Source organism: Psittacula echo (assembly GCF_963264785.1).
Source record: "Psittacula echo genome assembly, chromosome: 3".
Classification (NCBI taxonomy): Eukaryota; Metazoa; Chordata; class Aves; order Psittaciformes; family Psittacidae; genus Psittacula; species Psittacula echo.
Genome location: NC_137736.1, coordinates 58,948,710 through 58,966,519, shown reverse-complemented (window position 1 = coordinate 58,966,519; position 17,810 = coordinate 58,948,710). Strand labels below are relative to the sequence as shown.

The 17,810-nt window shown below is 37.1% G+C and overlaps 1 protein-coding gene across 15 annotated transcripts in view; it reads right to left on the bottom strand.

Annotated features, from left to right (window-relative positions):
- Positions 1 to 17,810, bottom strand: part of UBE3A (ubiquitin protein ligase E3A) — a 56,872-nt gene that overhangs the window by 8,114 nt on the left and 30,948 nt on the right. For all 15 annotated transcript variants that reach the window (XM_080612177.1, XM_080612168.1, XM_080612170.1 and 12 more), the window contains 3 exons: positions 15,848 to 16,158; positions 10,689 to 11,944; positions 2,651 to 2,795 (listed from right to left, as the gene is read on the bottom strand). In XM_080612177.1, the coding sequence (XP_080468303.1) occupies positions 2,651 to 2,795; positions 10,689 to 11,944; positions 15,848 to 16,158 (1,712 nt within the window). The remainder of the gene's footprint in view (positions 1 to 2,650; positions 2,796 to 10,688; positions 11,945 to 15,847; positions 16,159 to 17,810) is intronic.

The following is a 17,810-nucleotide window of genomic DNA, read 5'->3' as shown; positions in this document are numbered from 1 at the left end:
TACTTTTACAGCTCAGTCTCATGATTTCCAGGCAGAGCCTAAGGAAAAGTGCCCAGGCTCCTTCATCCCAACACAACAGAATTTAGATGCACATGGTCAACAACATGAACTGCATTTGCCACAAGGATTTATCTTGTCAGCTCTTAAAAGATATGCTTATTTACAGCCTATTGAGATGGCACAAACTGATTACAAAGCCACAAACAGAGCCACAGAATTACTCCCAAGACTAAAAATGTCACCTTCAGCCAAGAGATAAAGCCTGAATTCTCATTCAATGTAAGGAAATGAACTGCAAACTCATTCAGAGACTATCTATTCCCCCAAATTGAAGATTATTTATCACAGTAAGATACTAGGACAGGGCCAGCTATTAGGGGAAGCACATAAATAACAAGACTAACATCAGGTAAGGTAATCAGAAATCAGAAATGGATGAGCAACACAAACATATATAGGAGAAACATTAAAGAGAACCCTGCATTCCATTTTCTGAATTAACTGAAGTAACTTCTGGATTACTGGCAAAATAAAAGCAATTACTTGTACTTTCTGGAAGATGACGGAAGAGTTAAACAGTCAAAATAAACAACTCCAGCAAATGTCTAATAATTAAGGACTAATACTTTACCCAGACCAACATCTGGAAACACTTTGAATAAAATGCTGTATTTCACATTATTGACCAAAACTAAGACTATAGTGCATTAAAATAAAACCGAAACAAAGTGGAGGCTGCAATAAGACAAAACCAATTGCATGGCATTGGTTGGAATACTATATGAAGTTATTCCTTCTTCCCTTTTACCATGGTGACTGTTGGTCATAAATCTAATTTTGTTCAAGTTATTACCTCCTTTGAGTAAAACTTTACAGTAGTTTAATATCAAAATACTTAAAATGTAATGGCAACAAAACTTACAGGCTTATGCATGACTTCACACATACCTATTAGATGACATTTTAAATTCCATTTAAAGGACTTCCTTCATTTTCTCTGGTAAATAAAGTGTTTACGAATCAACAAAAAACCACTTGGCATATATGGCGTATAAACTGTTAAACTGCAGTGCATATTAAAAGGTGCAAAAGAAGAGTATGAATGCAAGCTACAGTTTCTGGTTTTGCACATTTATGTCAAAAGCCAATAAATACTCTCCCTCCCTCCCCCCCCCCAAGTTGATATGAATACAAAAAGTGCACTTTTTAATTTTTTGTATTTTGAACACAGAAGTAAAATATAAAACATGCATGCACATCTAATCTATTACCCATCTCTATACACAGGGAGCATATGTACACTGGCTGGATCTTAGCTGAATCAAACTTCAGTTACTAAATGGGATTATTTCAATATAGGCATCCCACGCAACTTCTGCTTAGCTAAACTCAGGTAAAAAGAAAAAGAATAAATGTATTTTGCATTGAAAATACACCTTTGTCAAAGTAGTGAGACATCCCTATTTTGCTATACTCAAATTTATTCCAAGTAACCTTGCTAATTCAGATTCCAAATCCCTCAAAGTTAATGGTAGTTTTCAGAGTAAGACTTGTCTGTGGATCTGTATTGCTCGTTATAAGAACTGGCTTGTGTACGGTTAATGGCAAATGCCAAGGTTCAGATGCTGTTACTGATTCTGGGGACGTCCTCTTCAACCCGAACAAACTGAACTTTTATGTTTATATTCATCAATTTTCTAAGCTACAAAACCAGCAGCTTTATTTTTTAAAACAGCTCAATGAACCCAAATTAACTAATGGCTACAAGCTGTTGAGCTTCTTTAATGGAAGCCTTAACAGGAACTGCAATGTGTCGTCATCATTCAGAAACTATGAAATTAGTATAAGAACCTGGTAGGTCTCATTTCTATTCTAACACAAAGTATTAGTAACATTTTAAGACATTTTAATCTTCTCAGAGCAGCAGACCAGCTGCATTAAAAGCAGTATGTCCTTGCATGTATGAAGCAGAAGCCTTAGACACTGGTGCAGGGAGCAAGGAGGGGAAAAGAGAAAAAAGGCAAGATGGAAATGCGACTGTTAAAACACAAATATAAAACTTCGGCTCTGATATATCAAAATCTCTTAGTTCTAAGTAACTACAATGAAATCTGACATTACTGCTACATTTTGGATTTGTACCCCTTTTAGATTAAATCATTAGAAGAACTGAGACTATCAGATGTTTAAAGCTGGAGGAAGGGGAGGAAATAAAAACTCACCATAAGTCCTACTCTGGTTTTATTGCAGAAGCTCTTCCTCTTTGGTTTGATTACTAATTCTAGAAGCTAATCACAAAGCAAAGCGAGGAGAAAGGTGAGAGAACAAACACAGGAACCCTGCAAAGAAACCCTATACTACTGACTTATATCCAAACAAGCAGTGGTAGCTTTCACTAGCTACACACATGGCTTTTCATCATTCCTCCTTAGGAGGATGACTGATAATAAAGACACAGTGAGCCTCAAGGGGTCAAATACTCTCATGATAACCAAGAAATCTGGAGAGCTTCAGAAAGAAGCAGCAGCAGATACAGAAAGGCACTGCATAAACATAGAACAGCCCAGGTTGGAAGGGACCTTGAAAGATCATCTGCTCCAACCTTTTGTGTGAAAAATTAGATAAATTAGTAAATTATTGTAGCACATACCAATATCTGGATTGAAGATTTCTTCCACAACCAGTTGAAAAAATTCTTTGGAAACACCTCCTTCATCTACCCCTTGCTCTCCTTCAAATTCAACATACAATTGCTTCTTCAAGTCTGCAGGATTTTCCATGGCAATCATCTCTAGCTATTGAGTGAACAGACAGAAGTATTTCATTAGTGAATCTGTTTACCAGAAGAGTCAACTGAATATCAAAAAATGAAATCAAAACTACCCTCCGAACCTAAGAAAGCAAGTATAAATGTCAATGGTAAAATATCAGAAACCAATAGTAATGCTAAACCACTCTAAGCCTGTATCAGAATTTGGGGATTAACACAGCAAGAAACTCACCACAGATCTGATCTGTTAGCCAATTAAGGCTGTTAGCCTTCTCCATTTCTATTTTTTTTAAGCACTTATTTAAAATAAGTTAGCATTGTGTTGCACAAAATTCACAGAACAGTATGAAAACAAGATGTATTACTGGGATAATTAAATTCATCTGACAATGAAAAGAGACTGCAATCTGATCTACATGTTTGACAACAAATGGTTTTGTGAAGGGATTAAGCAGATATGTTTTCAGAGTGAAAGACAGAAGCCTTTGACTAATAATTGCATCTCACAAAGAAAGAGCCAGAGAAAAAAAGACAAAACCACCCCAGAAATTAGAAGACACTAATATTACAGTCAAATTGGTCTCCTTTCCTCTTGACTGGAATGAAGAAGTCTCAGAAATCTCTTGCTCTTATTTCTTCAGTGCCTTTAAACAGATCTACTGCACTGCTTCCATGAAAGTGAATATTCAGTTAAGGTCAAATACCAGTTATAATGTTTCACAGGAAAGGACTTCACGTCTACATAAAGGCCATTACAGGTCTTTCACTTTCTTACAATAAGAATATATCCTTTCAGTTAATCAAAAATTATGCAAGAATACCTTGCAGCCGATAATATGTTGCTTAAAAGCATGAATATATTGGTTAAACCTGTGCAACATGATTATATTAAACATATTGTTGTGGCAAAGAAGAAAATGCAACAGCAGTAAAGCACAAATGGACCTGTGCATTCCTCCACCAAGACTGTATTACTGGTGAGATTTGCTCTAATCCGGACTACTGCAACCTGTACTTACCACCAGGTGTCCTTAACACACCGAACCCACTTCTATTCCACTACCCTACCTTATCCACACACACGCCAACACATTCTTTACATCCCAGAGTTTTACTACACAACTGTAAAGGAGAACAGGAACAGAACAGAGAGGATAAAGGTAGCAATAATCACACCATCAACTCAAAATGACACCACCAGTAAGACACATTTTCTCCTGGTAACTGCCAAATCAGCCAGCCCATGTTTCAAGCAGCACAGCAGGGGCAGATGCGAGACAGTGCTAAAGGTAGTTAGCATTAACAGGTCTGGAGACTTTGAAGCTCCTCATGCAAAAAGAGCATGTGGAGAAAATTGCACTATCTGGAACTGAAAACTAGTGTCACAAGGAAACAGAGTGTAACTTCAGATCATATAAAGCTCAGGTAAAAAAACCCCAAAACAACAGGCAAACCGTGAAGACCCCAACAGAGATGGCAAGTCAGATCAGTTGATTGGGACCGATACTGTTACGAGATCATCTGGAAAACATAGTTATGTACTACATAAACCATTTGGTATTCTATCGCATACCAGTTGCAGTGAAGTGGCTTTGCCTCTAAGGAGATCAAATAATATTTATTCTTTGAAATTCACTGTAATTTTTATCAACAATACTTCTGCAGCAAAACTATGTTGTGGTGTGCATCCCCTGCCTTGCTATTCTCATCACACGCTTTCCATAAAATGTAATCTTTTATCTTGTAAAATCATGAAAATCTTAAAATTATGCACCTTACAGGTGTGTAAAATCTTTTCTTCCTGAACATGAAGAGCTTAAGCCATGTTTCAAATATAACTGAGATTTTCAAAACAGAGAAGCAGCATTTATTTTAAGATCCTCAATACCCGTTATACATTCAAGCTGGACAGACAGTTCTCCTAGTTGAGTCTCTTCCATTTACAAGTGGCACTAATAATGGCTTGTTTTTTTTCTCCCCAGTTATGGCTGTTGGCTCTGCAGTATATAGCATCAGCAGTTTTCTATTTTGCAATTTTCATGAATTTTGAGGAGTTCTGAAAAAGCAAATATTGCCTTTGCATGTCTTTTGGGACAGCAACCCTTTGTTGCTTTTGAGTCATAGAAATACACTTCTACTAAGGAGAGTTCTCATATTTATAAAGCAATTAAAATTATTTCAAAAATGATTTTTTGGCTGAGAACTACACTGCAATGAGTGATGTAAAAGAAACGCAGCATTTAAAAAAAAGGGAAGGAAGCACTTGTAGTTGAGCAACACTGGCTGGACATATTGGAACAGTGCACTGGATGCCTGTGAGGGAGTTAGATAAAGGGTTACCAGAAAGCTAGCATTTTGAGTCAAAGCCTAATTTTCGTTGAAGTAGATTCTATAACCAGGACAATGTTGCTAAGCTGCTCAACTGAAGGCTGTGGGTTTAGCTCCCCTTTGAACATCCTGTCTCAACACTGACATTCCACAAGGAAACTGGAACTGAGTGGAAAATACAGCATTAGTCATGATAGTAGAGAGGCACTAATTTTAACAGAACTGCAGCAGTGTTTCTATAGCAAGGACATACGAACTTCGAAATATATGACACCAGTATGACAACATTAAAAAGCCTGATGTAACACCAGAGTTTGGCTACCACCTTAAAACTGATGGTAGCTGAACTAACTTCTATTCAGTTAAAACCAATCAAAAACCCCTTCAAGTTCTAGTAATGTAACATAAAAGTTCTCTTTCAGGCAGTGGCAGGAATACTTTCCTCACTAGAAGACAGAAATGACATGAACACAACTAATTCAATTTTGAAAGTACCAGTGACACGTCATGACAAGTCCATCACTACATTTTTCTGAAAAACAGCATGTGAAGTAATAAGTCAAATGATTAAGCAGCATCCTTGCCCGCTGTACTTTATGGTTCATGTATACGCTTGAGTGGGGCTTGCATGTGACACAGTCACACACATTCTGCATGCAACCAAGGTGTACTGGTGCTGAGATATTCAACAGGACACGCAAACATCAACTTAGTTCTAAAAGAACCAAAAAAGTCCTTAAGTACTTTGTTGCTAATATACTCTGAGAGAATCTGCCTGCCGGCTTCAGCTGTCACATAAGAGTTCATACTCATCAATATATTCAGCAATATATACAAGCAAGAGGCCTGCTGCCTGCCAGCTATCTATGTTCCATGTGAAATTTGTCAAACTGAGTTTCTAATTTGTGAGCAAGTACCAGCCAGACTCTGGTGAAGGAATCCACCACATTTTCACTTGCACAACTTGTGTGTTGTAGCTCACACCCATTAAATTACTGCTACCTGAGAATAAATCCACACAAAAATAGCTGTTGAGTGATAAAAAAGGGATTATGAAGAGGGGATTTAAGGATAAACTTCCTTTCAATACTACCACATCCACATAACATGATGCAGCAGAAGTACAGCTGACCTCTTAAACTTGTTAGATGCAAAAAGGCATATTAACTGCTTTCAAAAACTGCAAACTGAGCTACCAGCTCCCAGATGTGAGGGCTCCTTAATAAAAGTGGGGACTAGCGCTTTATCAATTACAGCATTCCTCACCCCAGTGACTTTTCAGATTAACATACATACAAGTATACAACAAACATGTAATATACAGAAAAGCATGTTTCATTAAGTCCATTTCAATGAAAAAAATGAAAAAGAAGTTTCTGATGCAAGTTTCATACATGCAAAGAAACTGAACAATGAATATGTAAATAAAGTTTTTGCTTAGATGTACATGTTTCAGAGTGAACTGCGATTCTCTTAATAAGCAACTTTAAACAAGTTACTGCATTTAAAATGTATTGCTTCAAATTCTCAAGAAAAAATCCTGCAGTAATAATAATAATAAAAATCACTTACCAGTGCTCATATTTGTTTTAATGAAGTCCAAACAGTGAGATGTACATACTGAATTCTAGAAGTTTAAATATTAAGTATTGATAAGAGAAACCCAGCTTGGTGATCACTCAATTATCTTGATCAATTAGTAGAGAAAAGACTGGTATAGTCCATTTGCAAGAAGAAATTATAAAGGCTGATATATTTGCTTGAAAAATATCCAGCATCAATAAGGAAAATACGAATAAGAATCTCAGCCTCATTTTAATAAATACTTATGAAAATGCTTTTATCGGGAAGTTCTCAGAGTTATTCCATATACAGTTAAAACAGCCTGCACTGACTGTTCTGTAAAGACACGGGTCCAATGACCCGAGTAGTAATTACATCAAAGTCTTTAAGTATTCAAACTCCAGAAATAAAAATACAGAATTCAAGGGTAAAGATATTTGTAATCATAACTACTTACCTGTAATTTAAGCACCTCTGAAAATGTTTTGCCACTAGACAGATCTAAGAATATGCTTTTACTACTTAAGAATATTATCTTGGCACGATCTTTCTGAGTTTTCAGTGAGACCCTTCTGAAGTTCAGTAGTGCACCCAAAACCACAACCATTACTGATAACAAACTCACACAGTGTAGCTTTCACGTAGGTTTTATATGCTGTGTGTGCATGGTATCCATCTTTGACTAGAATCACAGATAGAACAAGTAACTTTAAGGATTAGGACTCAAGACTGAAGACTTATTTCAGACCAATTAGGAAGTGGAAATGAAGTTTAAAAGTTACTAAAATCACTTCTCAATCTGCTACAGGAAGTACCTGTAACAACAGCATGCAATTCTTAGGTCAGGCACTCACTGAAGAAGCTGCGAGACAACAGCATGGAACAGCAGTTTCCTTAAAATACTTTTCCCACAGATTTGCAGCTTAGAGACTTTCTGAGGTTTGTGCATTGGTCACAGCAAAATACCTATAATGCCCATTACCTTTAGATAGATCTTTCATAAAAAGCTACAAGTTCTGGGCAAAGACATCCACAACTTTAAGGTAGTCAGGTAAGGCTGCTTATGTTAAGCCTGCTTCCTGATAATATGAGCAGGTGCTATGAGTTAAGAAAACCAGTACTCCCTATTCCAATTCTTCATGCCATCTTTTATGTACTGTCATCTTTTTTACCACTAAGAGGACTTATAATCTCTCTGAAGATACTCTAGACCTTCCTAATGCATTTCTATTGCATTAGTTTTGATATTAAGATGAGAAAAAACAAAAGAGACAGGCAAAGGCACATTGTAGTAAACAGAGACAATGTTTACTACATGTTCCATTCGGTCCCTTCTTAACTTCTAACACTGCATCAGGAATATCCAAAATCTCTTTCTGAGCACTGATACATCATATCATCAGTTAAAATGTATCAACAGCTAAAATGTGACTCTGCAGACCCTTTACATATATTTATCAACATGTTTTTTTTCTTAAGGCCACATCATCTTACAACAGTTACCTTGTTGCATCTGTTTGAAATAGCATATACTCTCTGGCAAGAACAGCGAGCCTTCACTCATCTCCATTTTAGTCAACATAATCTATTTCCTTCAAGAAATTCCTGGGCTGCACAGTTCAGCTCAGATTACTTGAATTTAGACCAATTTTATCTTTTTCTTTTATTTTCTGTTCCAGAATAAACAATTTTAAAATCTTACTCTTCTTGTGGCTTTGACAGAGTCAGATCACCATAATTTAGCATGTTCTGACAGCTTAAATTAACAGCCATAAGAGGATCCATGGCAACTGCCCAGGCATGAATTTGCAGACTGCTAGGCTGTGCAAGGGCTGCTGCAAGGACACCACAAATTAGTATGTTTGAGCTTCTGATTTAAATTACCTAAATTTCCAACAGACCAAGAGCGTGCGCAGCAGTAACTGCTGTGACCCCACTGTGATACAGCAGCTGCACTAACCTGATGCTGCCCATGAGCCTTCTTAACAACAGTAAACATATTTTTACTGTCCTCAAAGATTTCAACTTCCACAACAAGCAGTATGTGGCCTTTTCTCGTATTTACAGATTTTCCTTTCCATCATGAGCATGAGGAAGAAGGTTCTCCTTTCTCTCTGCTAGAACAGACATCAAAACAAACATCTCCCCAAAACTAGCTCATATCCTTTCTTAGCCCATCTTCTCCTAAAGGGATAGTACTGTCCCTCCCTTTTTTCCAGTACTTACATATCAGAAAGCTGAGCAGTCAAAGAAGTAAGCCCCATTACTTTAATGTGACAAAACATAACAGGATACAACTGTATCATGAGCCCTGACGGGATGCACCCACAAGTACTGAGGGAGCTGGTAGATGTTATTGCTATGCCACTCTCCATCACCTTTGAAATGGCATGGAGAACAAGAGAGGTGCCCAAGGACTGGGGAGACGATAACAACACCCTAGTCTTCCAAAAATGCAAGAAGAAGAACCCACGAACCAACTGGCCAATCAGCCTCACCTCCATCTCTGGAAAGGTGATATAGCTCATTCTGGATGTCATCTCCATGTGGAGGACAAGAAGGTTTATTAGGAGTAGTCTGTGTGGGAAGAAGGTTTATTAGGAGTAGTCTGTGTGGGTTCACCAAGAGGAAATTACGCTTGATCAATGAGCCTTGTACGACTGGCTGGGTAGATGAGGGGAATGCACTGGATGTTGTCCACCTTGACTAGGATTTTGATGCAATCTCCGTAACATCCTCATAGGTAAGCTCAGGAAGTGTGTGTTAGATGAGTGGACAGTGAGGTGGATTGAGAATGGGCTGAATGGCAGCACTCAAAGGGCTTCATCATCAGTGGTGGAGTCTAGTCAGAGGACTGTAGCTTGTGGAGATCCCCAGGGGTCAGTACTGAGTCTAGTCTTGTTCAACTTATCACTGAATGAAGGGACAGTACACCCTCAGCAAGTCTGCTGATAATACAAAACTGTGAGGGGTGGCAATTCCCAGGAAACAGCTAACCCATCTGGAAATTCATAGGCACACAGAAAAATCAAGGTGGGAGCTCATTTAGGGCTCTCACAATTGACCTTCAGTAGCAGTTAAAGTCATCAAATTTAACTAAAAGTAACAGCTGAGCTGAGAGGCAAAACCAGGTACTTTTCTGAAGTCCCTCTAAATACCTGTCTGGCTCTTCAGCAAGCTTTAAACCTATGTTTGAATTTACAGTTTTGTAAACAGTGTTGTGCTTTAATAACAGAACACAGGAAAATGAGCTCCTGAAAAATAACAGCTTTAAGCAAGAAACTAAAAGTAGGAAAAGTCCTAAATTTAAAGGGCATGTTTACAGGAAAATTTTCTGTGAAGTATTCTTTATCATTTGTATCCTGTATAAGTCCCATCTTCCAAAAATGTGTGAACAAATGGCTTTAAGTTTTACTTTAGGAAGCCAGCATATTCAGAAACAAGCTTCTCTCACAGTTCTCAGGTACCAACAGGTCTGTCTTCTCCTTCCTCGGTCGTATCAGTATTTGCACCAAATTGCAACAACTCTTAAGGAAGTGAGTAGTTCTACTTATGCAAGCACTCCACACTTTAGATCTTGAAATTCAGAAATCCACAACAAGAGTACACAACTGAAAAGTTTTAATTCCAATTTCCATTTGAAAAATTCTGCTATCAGAAGATGATCCAAGACACTCCAGAGGACAAAGGAGAAGTACTGAAACAGAAGTTGGTCACTCTCATCATTAAAATGAGACTAAGCTGTAACTGCAGAATCTGTTAATGGGGAGTAAGAACTATTTGACACTTTAAAATACCTAAGTCTGCAACCACTCAGAGTAGAAGCAGTTCTGCTTAACATACAAATCTTCAGCAGCATGTGTAAAATTCAAATTTAATATGGTACAGCTATTTGAGTTTCTTCTAGAGGAAATCAAGTACATAAACCACTGCACTCACACAGAGTCCTTTTCAGAAAGTCAAAGCCCACATAGTTTGCAGTAGTCAGAACCAACAAAATTAAGTTCCATGTTGCTGCATGACTTACCCGGACAAGCGCATCATCTATGATGTGATCACGTCTCACTTTAAGTCGCAAATATGGGTTGAGCTGCTGTCCTTGAACTAAGCTGTAGAGCACAGTTATGCGTCTTTCACTGTACATCCGGATTCTATTGTCATAATACAATCCCAGGTTCTTGGTAACAGCATTCAATATGAAGGGGCAGGTCATAAAAGAGAATTTATTTTCTGTTTCTACTTTGAAGAAAGTGTAGTCTTTGTCCATTTCTAGAACATCATTCAGTGGTTCATTAATAAATTCTTCAAACGGGATAAGTGGTTTTCTGCAATCTATAGTTTTAACACCAAGTTCAGTTTCCAGTGGGTCCACTCGAGGACCTTTTTTATTTCTTCTCTCCTCACCCAATAGCTCTTGAAGTGTTAGTTCACTTGATTCTGGGATGGGTTCTTCATCTTCCTCTTCATTATGATCTGTATCCACATCCCCTCCTACTACATTTGCATAGTAAACCATTTTCAAGCACTTTGAAGCAGCAACAACAGCATCATCATCATTCACTAGGTTACGACTACTGAACTCATTGCTTATGACTTTGTAAGTAATAAGCTGCTGAAATGTTTCCATCATTCTCCGAATTTGGTCTGCTCTGTACTTAGACCACAATCTGACCAGTTTTGCTTGAGCTGCAAGGGGCAGTTTGCTCATTGCTTTGCAAAACAACGGTAGAGCCATTTCCAGATATTCTGGGCTGTGAAGATTGCCATTCTCCATAACGATAATAAACAAATTCAGATAGTTAGGATCCCGAGAGTACACATTATGGTAAGTCAAGTCACATTCCACATTAGGTGACAAGTACACAAGTGCATTTAAAAAGGCAGTTTCTATTTTTTCATTAGAAAGTAATCTATCATAGACCCGTCTGACTGCTTCAATATCTACAGACACTTCATCTGGGCCTAGTTTTTGAAGGTTATTATCTCCCTGTGTGTTATCACCTATTCTTGATGACGAAGATGATGATGCACCTGAATCTTCTTCCATAGCAGCAGCCGAACAGGCAGCTTTTTCCTTTTCATCTTCATCTTTGTCTTCATCCTTTCCTTGAAGAGACTTGAGCTCCTCCTTGGTGTGCTGCTTGGCCTTTCGGAAACTCTGTACCAATGCTTCAGCACTAGAAAATACTCTCCCAATCACTCGGATTAAAGGGGAATAATCCTCTTTCTCCCGACATAGTTCAAGAATTTCATATATCTTGTCTTCTGTTAGAAAAGTCACATCTATAAAAAGATAAAGTATTAATTTTATTAAGATAAAATACTTCTGGTTTGCTTTACTCAATGTGTATCATCATTAACACCAGAAAAAAAACCCCGAAACAGTGTCAGCGTTGGATAAATTTAAGACAGATACTTTAAAATTTCATTGGCATGAAGAATCATGATTTCATTCACTATGATTGTGTAAAATATCTTATTTATGGATGTTGATCCCTGATAGAAAACATGCTCAACAGTAAAACTGTTTTGCAGCCTATTAGCTGCATTTGGTAGTTAACAGTATTGTATCATCTAAACAAGAGCAACTAAATCAATCACTAAGATGTTTAATCTTTGAAAGCCTTAATGAATGCAACTCTGTGATAACACAGTCTTCTGGTAAATCTGCTCATTTAATGTGTAAGTCATTAAACTATGCACCAACTAAACTGGATCAACATCTTTTTTCAAACACAGCAGATATGTATGGACTTCACACACTATTTCTCCCTTAGAAATAGACTTTTAAAAAAAAATCCAATAATTAGTTTTGGTGAATATTAATGGAATATGAGATCTTACTTTTATTTTTAATGCTTTCTGCAACTGTTTTTATTCTAAACCGATGCCTGAAAATCCTCTCAAAAACCACAATACATGCTCAGAAATTTATGCTGCCTTCTAAATTACAGTTGAGTATGTGGGTTATTTCTTTGTACATTAGGCCTCAGTGAGACAAACATCTTGAGTATACTCATCAACATGCTATTCAGATGAACAAGCTGGTTTACATACATCATCTGCATGCACTCCAAATACCTGTCTGTTGCCGCCTCTGCCCGAAACCCCTGATATGAAATAAGTCCTTTTTTATTTGAAATCTTTTTTTCTCTTTTCTAAAGAGAAAAGTTTTATATCTTTTCTATGCTACTTCTCAAACAGAACCCACAGATTCTTTCACGTCAGGTGATGATTTAGAGTAGGATTACTACATGATCAGACCCTGAAAAGATTTCTAGTTTAAGCAGATTCTTCTGAACTGACACATAATTTAGAACTAAAACAGAATCTGTTTAATAGCATCTCTAGAGATCTAAAAAACTCTCATCACAGCACTGTATTCACCAACCATGCTAGAACAACTATCTGTGCAGAAAGAAGGAAGTGTATAATTTTAATAAAGACAGTTCTATGTTAAAAGTATTTTGAAATGTGACTGCCTACACTAATATTCATTCCAAGCAGTCATTAAATTAAAATACAAACTAAATGATGCCAAGACAACCTATTGATTTCTGCAGATTCCTAAGCCATTGTTAGAGCACATATAACACAGGAAAGATTAAGCTTATGTCATGCTACTGAAACTGACTTCCAACCAACTCAAAGACAGTGAAAAAGCTTCAAAACTAAAATCTGTCCTGTTACAACAACAAGAGCATTGGAAATATTATGAAAGGATTCATGCTTAGCACAGCATCTCCTATTTGTACCTGCTGTGGTACATGTTCCAGAAGCAAACTTGACTAGAAGAAAATTAACTGCTGATACAGATGTTGTTTTATGCCATAGCTCTTCAAAATGAGCACCACAGCCTCAAGTTCACCAACTCTGGATTGCACAGGTTATTCACAGCATAAAAATTATCAGCAAAAGTTGACTATTTAACAGTATAACACTCTTCAGATTTCTGTACTTACAACAGGAATTCCCTAGTCATTCTTTTAAAGGTTTCAGTATTTAGTATTAAAGAATCTAACCATGTGCTATTTCCAGTTAAAATATTTAGTATTATCATTAGCAGTTTCATAACAGTTCTAAATAATTTCCTTTGACCATCCTCTTCATCAGAAGAGTCTGCCCCATTTTTACCTTACAGTAGTGAGAACAAACGTAGTGTAGTACAGTACAGTAGCGAGAGAAGAACAAATGTATAGTGAAGTTTTCTTCTAACTCACGTCAATTTTAGTCGACTTGTGTGAGGACGTGGGTTTTTACATCCTTCTCTTCTCACCCCTTCTATTACAACTAAGTGATCCAGCAAAGTAAGTGTATCTCTTCTCAGACCTTGGTCTCAGTAATACTCCATGACAAATCTGTACATGAAGTCATGCTTTAGCAATGATCCTTGACTGTGAGAAAGGCTGCATGTGACATACATATTGCCAGCAACACTCCCCAATTAACAAATTTATTAATTTTCTTTTCATTATCCCTTATGGAAATTCTGTTATGATTGTGTGCTCACTGCCTGTCCACTGATGTTCTCTGCTTCCAGTTTCACGTTTTGGTCAAACATAAGTTTCCACAAGTTAAAAAAAGCTTACCAGGTAATAATGACACAGATTTTGAAATGGCACTCTCTCTCTATAACTACATTTGTTACCCATGCTTTTTTACAGATTTGTAATTTCACCATTCCATTCCCTTCCTCTTTTTGGACAGCCATCTAAGATATTACTGACATCCTGACAACAGCCTACAGGTACATTTTTCTCCAAAGGTAATAGTCTTAGGGCTTAGCACTACAGAAAAGTAATTTAAATTATTGTTTCTGAAGGTTATTTCTTTTGTTTTATTTAGATCTTTCAATCCTATGTCAAGCATAAAAGCAAGCTGCATATCCTCATCCTTGGCTTGCTTAACTGCAGTTTTCCCAGTAACTGTTACTGCAGATGGATCTTAAAAAAACCCCAACAATTCAGAGTGCTGAATTCCTTAGACATCATCCAATTCCAGAGGTAATTAAGAGTCTCCGATGGGCTTTAAGAATGCATTAATGATCTCTGTCCATACAGCTACAAAGATGGGTCAATAATTTGAGATGCTGCAACAGATCAAGTCTGAGTCACTGCTTTAGACAACAGACTGACTCTGCAGATGGTTAGAGGACTCAGACATCTATCCATCTATCTTGGGGAGAGAGGACAGTATGGTCAGAACGAAGGAGGAAAGTTCTGTACATGCACGCCTCCATTAAAAATACACAAAAGAGACAAATCACAAAACAGACCTAATGTTCCTCTTGCCCATCTCACAACTGGCATATACACTGGCTTTTCTTTCCCCTACCTACTGTTTGCCTCTCTGCTTACTCAGATCATAAATAATTTCAGGACAAATTTATCTGTGCACCAGATAAAGAACAAACAGATGCAAGTAGGTATTGACTGGAGCATCTTATAACACAGTACTATGTTTAATGCTGATTCTGTAGGGCTTTTTAATCCTTTGCTGTAAACAGTTTCACCTTCTTTAGCTAAAATGAATGAATCTGAACTTCTGTGTTTATACCACTTACAGCAATGATACTTAAAGGTCTGCTCAAAGGTTAATGGCTTTAATTTCATTTAGCTTCTGCTTGCACCACGGGTTTTGGCAACACTAATATGTATTTACTATCCTACAGAGTTTAAAAAGCTGACTAGAAGTTACAAAAGACATACAGAACAGTTTTTAATTTTCATACACTGGCTTAGAAATCACTTTGCTTAATTTAGCTTGGTCGAAGTACTGCCTATCATCCACTGTATCATTTTTTCTTCATCTGTTTCTTAACAGAACTGGAACTAGTTAAAGCATAACCTTTATAGCTCATTAACTACAGAAGAGTTGCGAAACTAAAGCAGACATACAACAGCATTTAAAAAACCTCAACCTCTCAATATTTGCAAATCCAGTTATCTCAGAAAGCAACAAATGCACATGGATTTTAACAGGGACATGGTAAAGATACAGATTTAGAATCAGCGTTCAGCATTAATTCAGTCAGTTTTCAGATTCCACAGTAAAATGTTTGATTGCCCAATATTGTATTTTAAAGTCAACAGAAACCTCCTGCATTCAGCAGAACACCACCACAGTGAATTCCATAATTATGCATATGAAATGTATTTTATGAAAAAAACTAAAGTAACTTCTTACCTTTAAAGTCATCTCTCGGGCCTTGCATTTCCTTCTTGTTCATTTTTCTGTCAGAGCAGGAATTGTTATGGGCACCTTTGGAATTGTTTTCTAGGTAAGCTGAGCTCGTTCCTTTCTTGGAGGGATGAGGATCACAGAGTTTTGCATTAATCTTATAAAGCTCCAGGGCCTTAATGGCTGCTGCATTGTTATCCATACGGAGAAAAGTTGGACAGGAAGCACAAAATTCATTCGTGCAGGCTTCATTTCCACAGCCCTCAGTTAACTGGTGGTAGTAGCGCTCTATTAGATGCTTTGCAGCTGCTCGCTTCCTGTAGCAAACATTCAAACAGTAAGTACAAGGATTAGTAGAGCTTTCACATACAAAGCTCATTCAAAAGCATCAGCAAGGCAGAGATTAGTCAGGCACCGAAACACAAGATTTCTGTGTCAGAAAGGACACATCAGGAGGGTTTTTTAAATGCAGGATTCTCATCTTGACAAATGCTATTATATTTAACACAATTTAATTTGTGGGTCCTATGTAAGTGGAAGGTAAATCCTATTTATGTAGTTTTCAGCTTTACATTTTAGTGCTACAGTGGACACGATCTTTCTCAGTTCTGAACAATCTCAATTATCACTAGAAGAGAGACCAATTCAGATGCAAAGCAAGGCTCCAAATGAAACAGAACTGGATCTCACACAGGTGATTAAGTCTGATGTATAGTACTGAGGTATGATTGCCACTGACAGAGGAAAGAGATATGAAATACAAACAATTCAGGCATTTATTTAGTAACACTATCAATACTACACCAATACGATCTAAAGCCTTTAAAAAATCTAAACCATTTTTTAAACAAGATTCCAGATGACTTAAGGTTTCAGATATTTAGTCTGTTTAAATCTGTAGGAAAAATATTGCTTGGTTAATTAAACTGATGACAAAACCACAACTACAGATGAGCTCAAGGTTCAATATAATTCCCCTCAGCTTAATAAGGTATATGGTTCTCAGAAAAGCTATTCACCAAATCCTCTCCTTTCTCTTGCAATTATACATGGCAAGTATGTATGCTGAAGAATTACAAGTGCATTACTATGTAGGTCAATGTGCTCAGTACTATATATACACACAAGAAAATTTAACTGGCCAATTATTTAAGGTCACAGACTTATGCAGAAACATGCAAATTGTAAAGAAATCACGGGACAGCTGCAGGTAACTGGGACAGAAGCAGCTGCATGTTGCACCTAGAGTGACATATTTGACTACATTTTGGCAAGAAATGAAGTTTTGGAGGTTGAAGAAAACAAGTTATTAATGAAAAATACCAGCTATGAAGCATTTCAAACATTTCGATTAGGTGAAACATAGAAGCTTTTTACCTAATTTTAGTGATACAGTACTATAAGGATTAGAACATGTGAAGCAAGATTTCAATCAGAAATTGTGTTAAAGTTGCCTCTTCCAATGTTGACGCATGCATAGATTCTGCGCAGAACAAGTATGAGAGAACTGAAGTGCTAGACTGACTGGTACTATTCAGTACTCTAGGTCTTAATACTGTTTGGTTAAATATCACTAGCTTCAATGATAGCTGCTTCAGAAGGGAAAATGTCCTCAAGTTCTGAAAGAAACTATCAAGCCATGTATTATTCAGCAATCACACCTTTACTCCTTTCTTTTCACCCTTCTAGATCTCATGAGCCTAGGGAAGAAAATACTTCTTACAAAGAATACCATTACCTTAATGCCAACTTGAATTTCTAAATGCACTAGTGCATTCCATGACAAAAAAAAAAAAATAATTGAGAAGTTTCCATGGCACTTTGAGATGGAGGTGAAAGATCGTTAAAAAAAAATATATAATTAAAAAATGCAGCATGAGAAATACCATCAAAACCACCACTGTATAAACAGGGAATAGCGGCATTCTGATCCAAGGAAAGAGTTCTTAGCCTCTCCCATTTTTATATG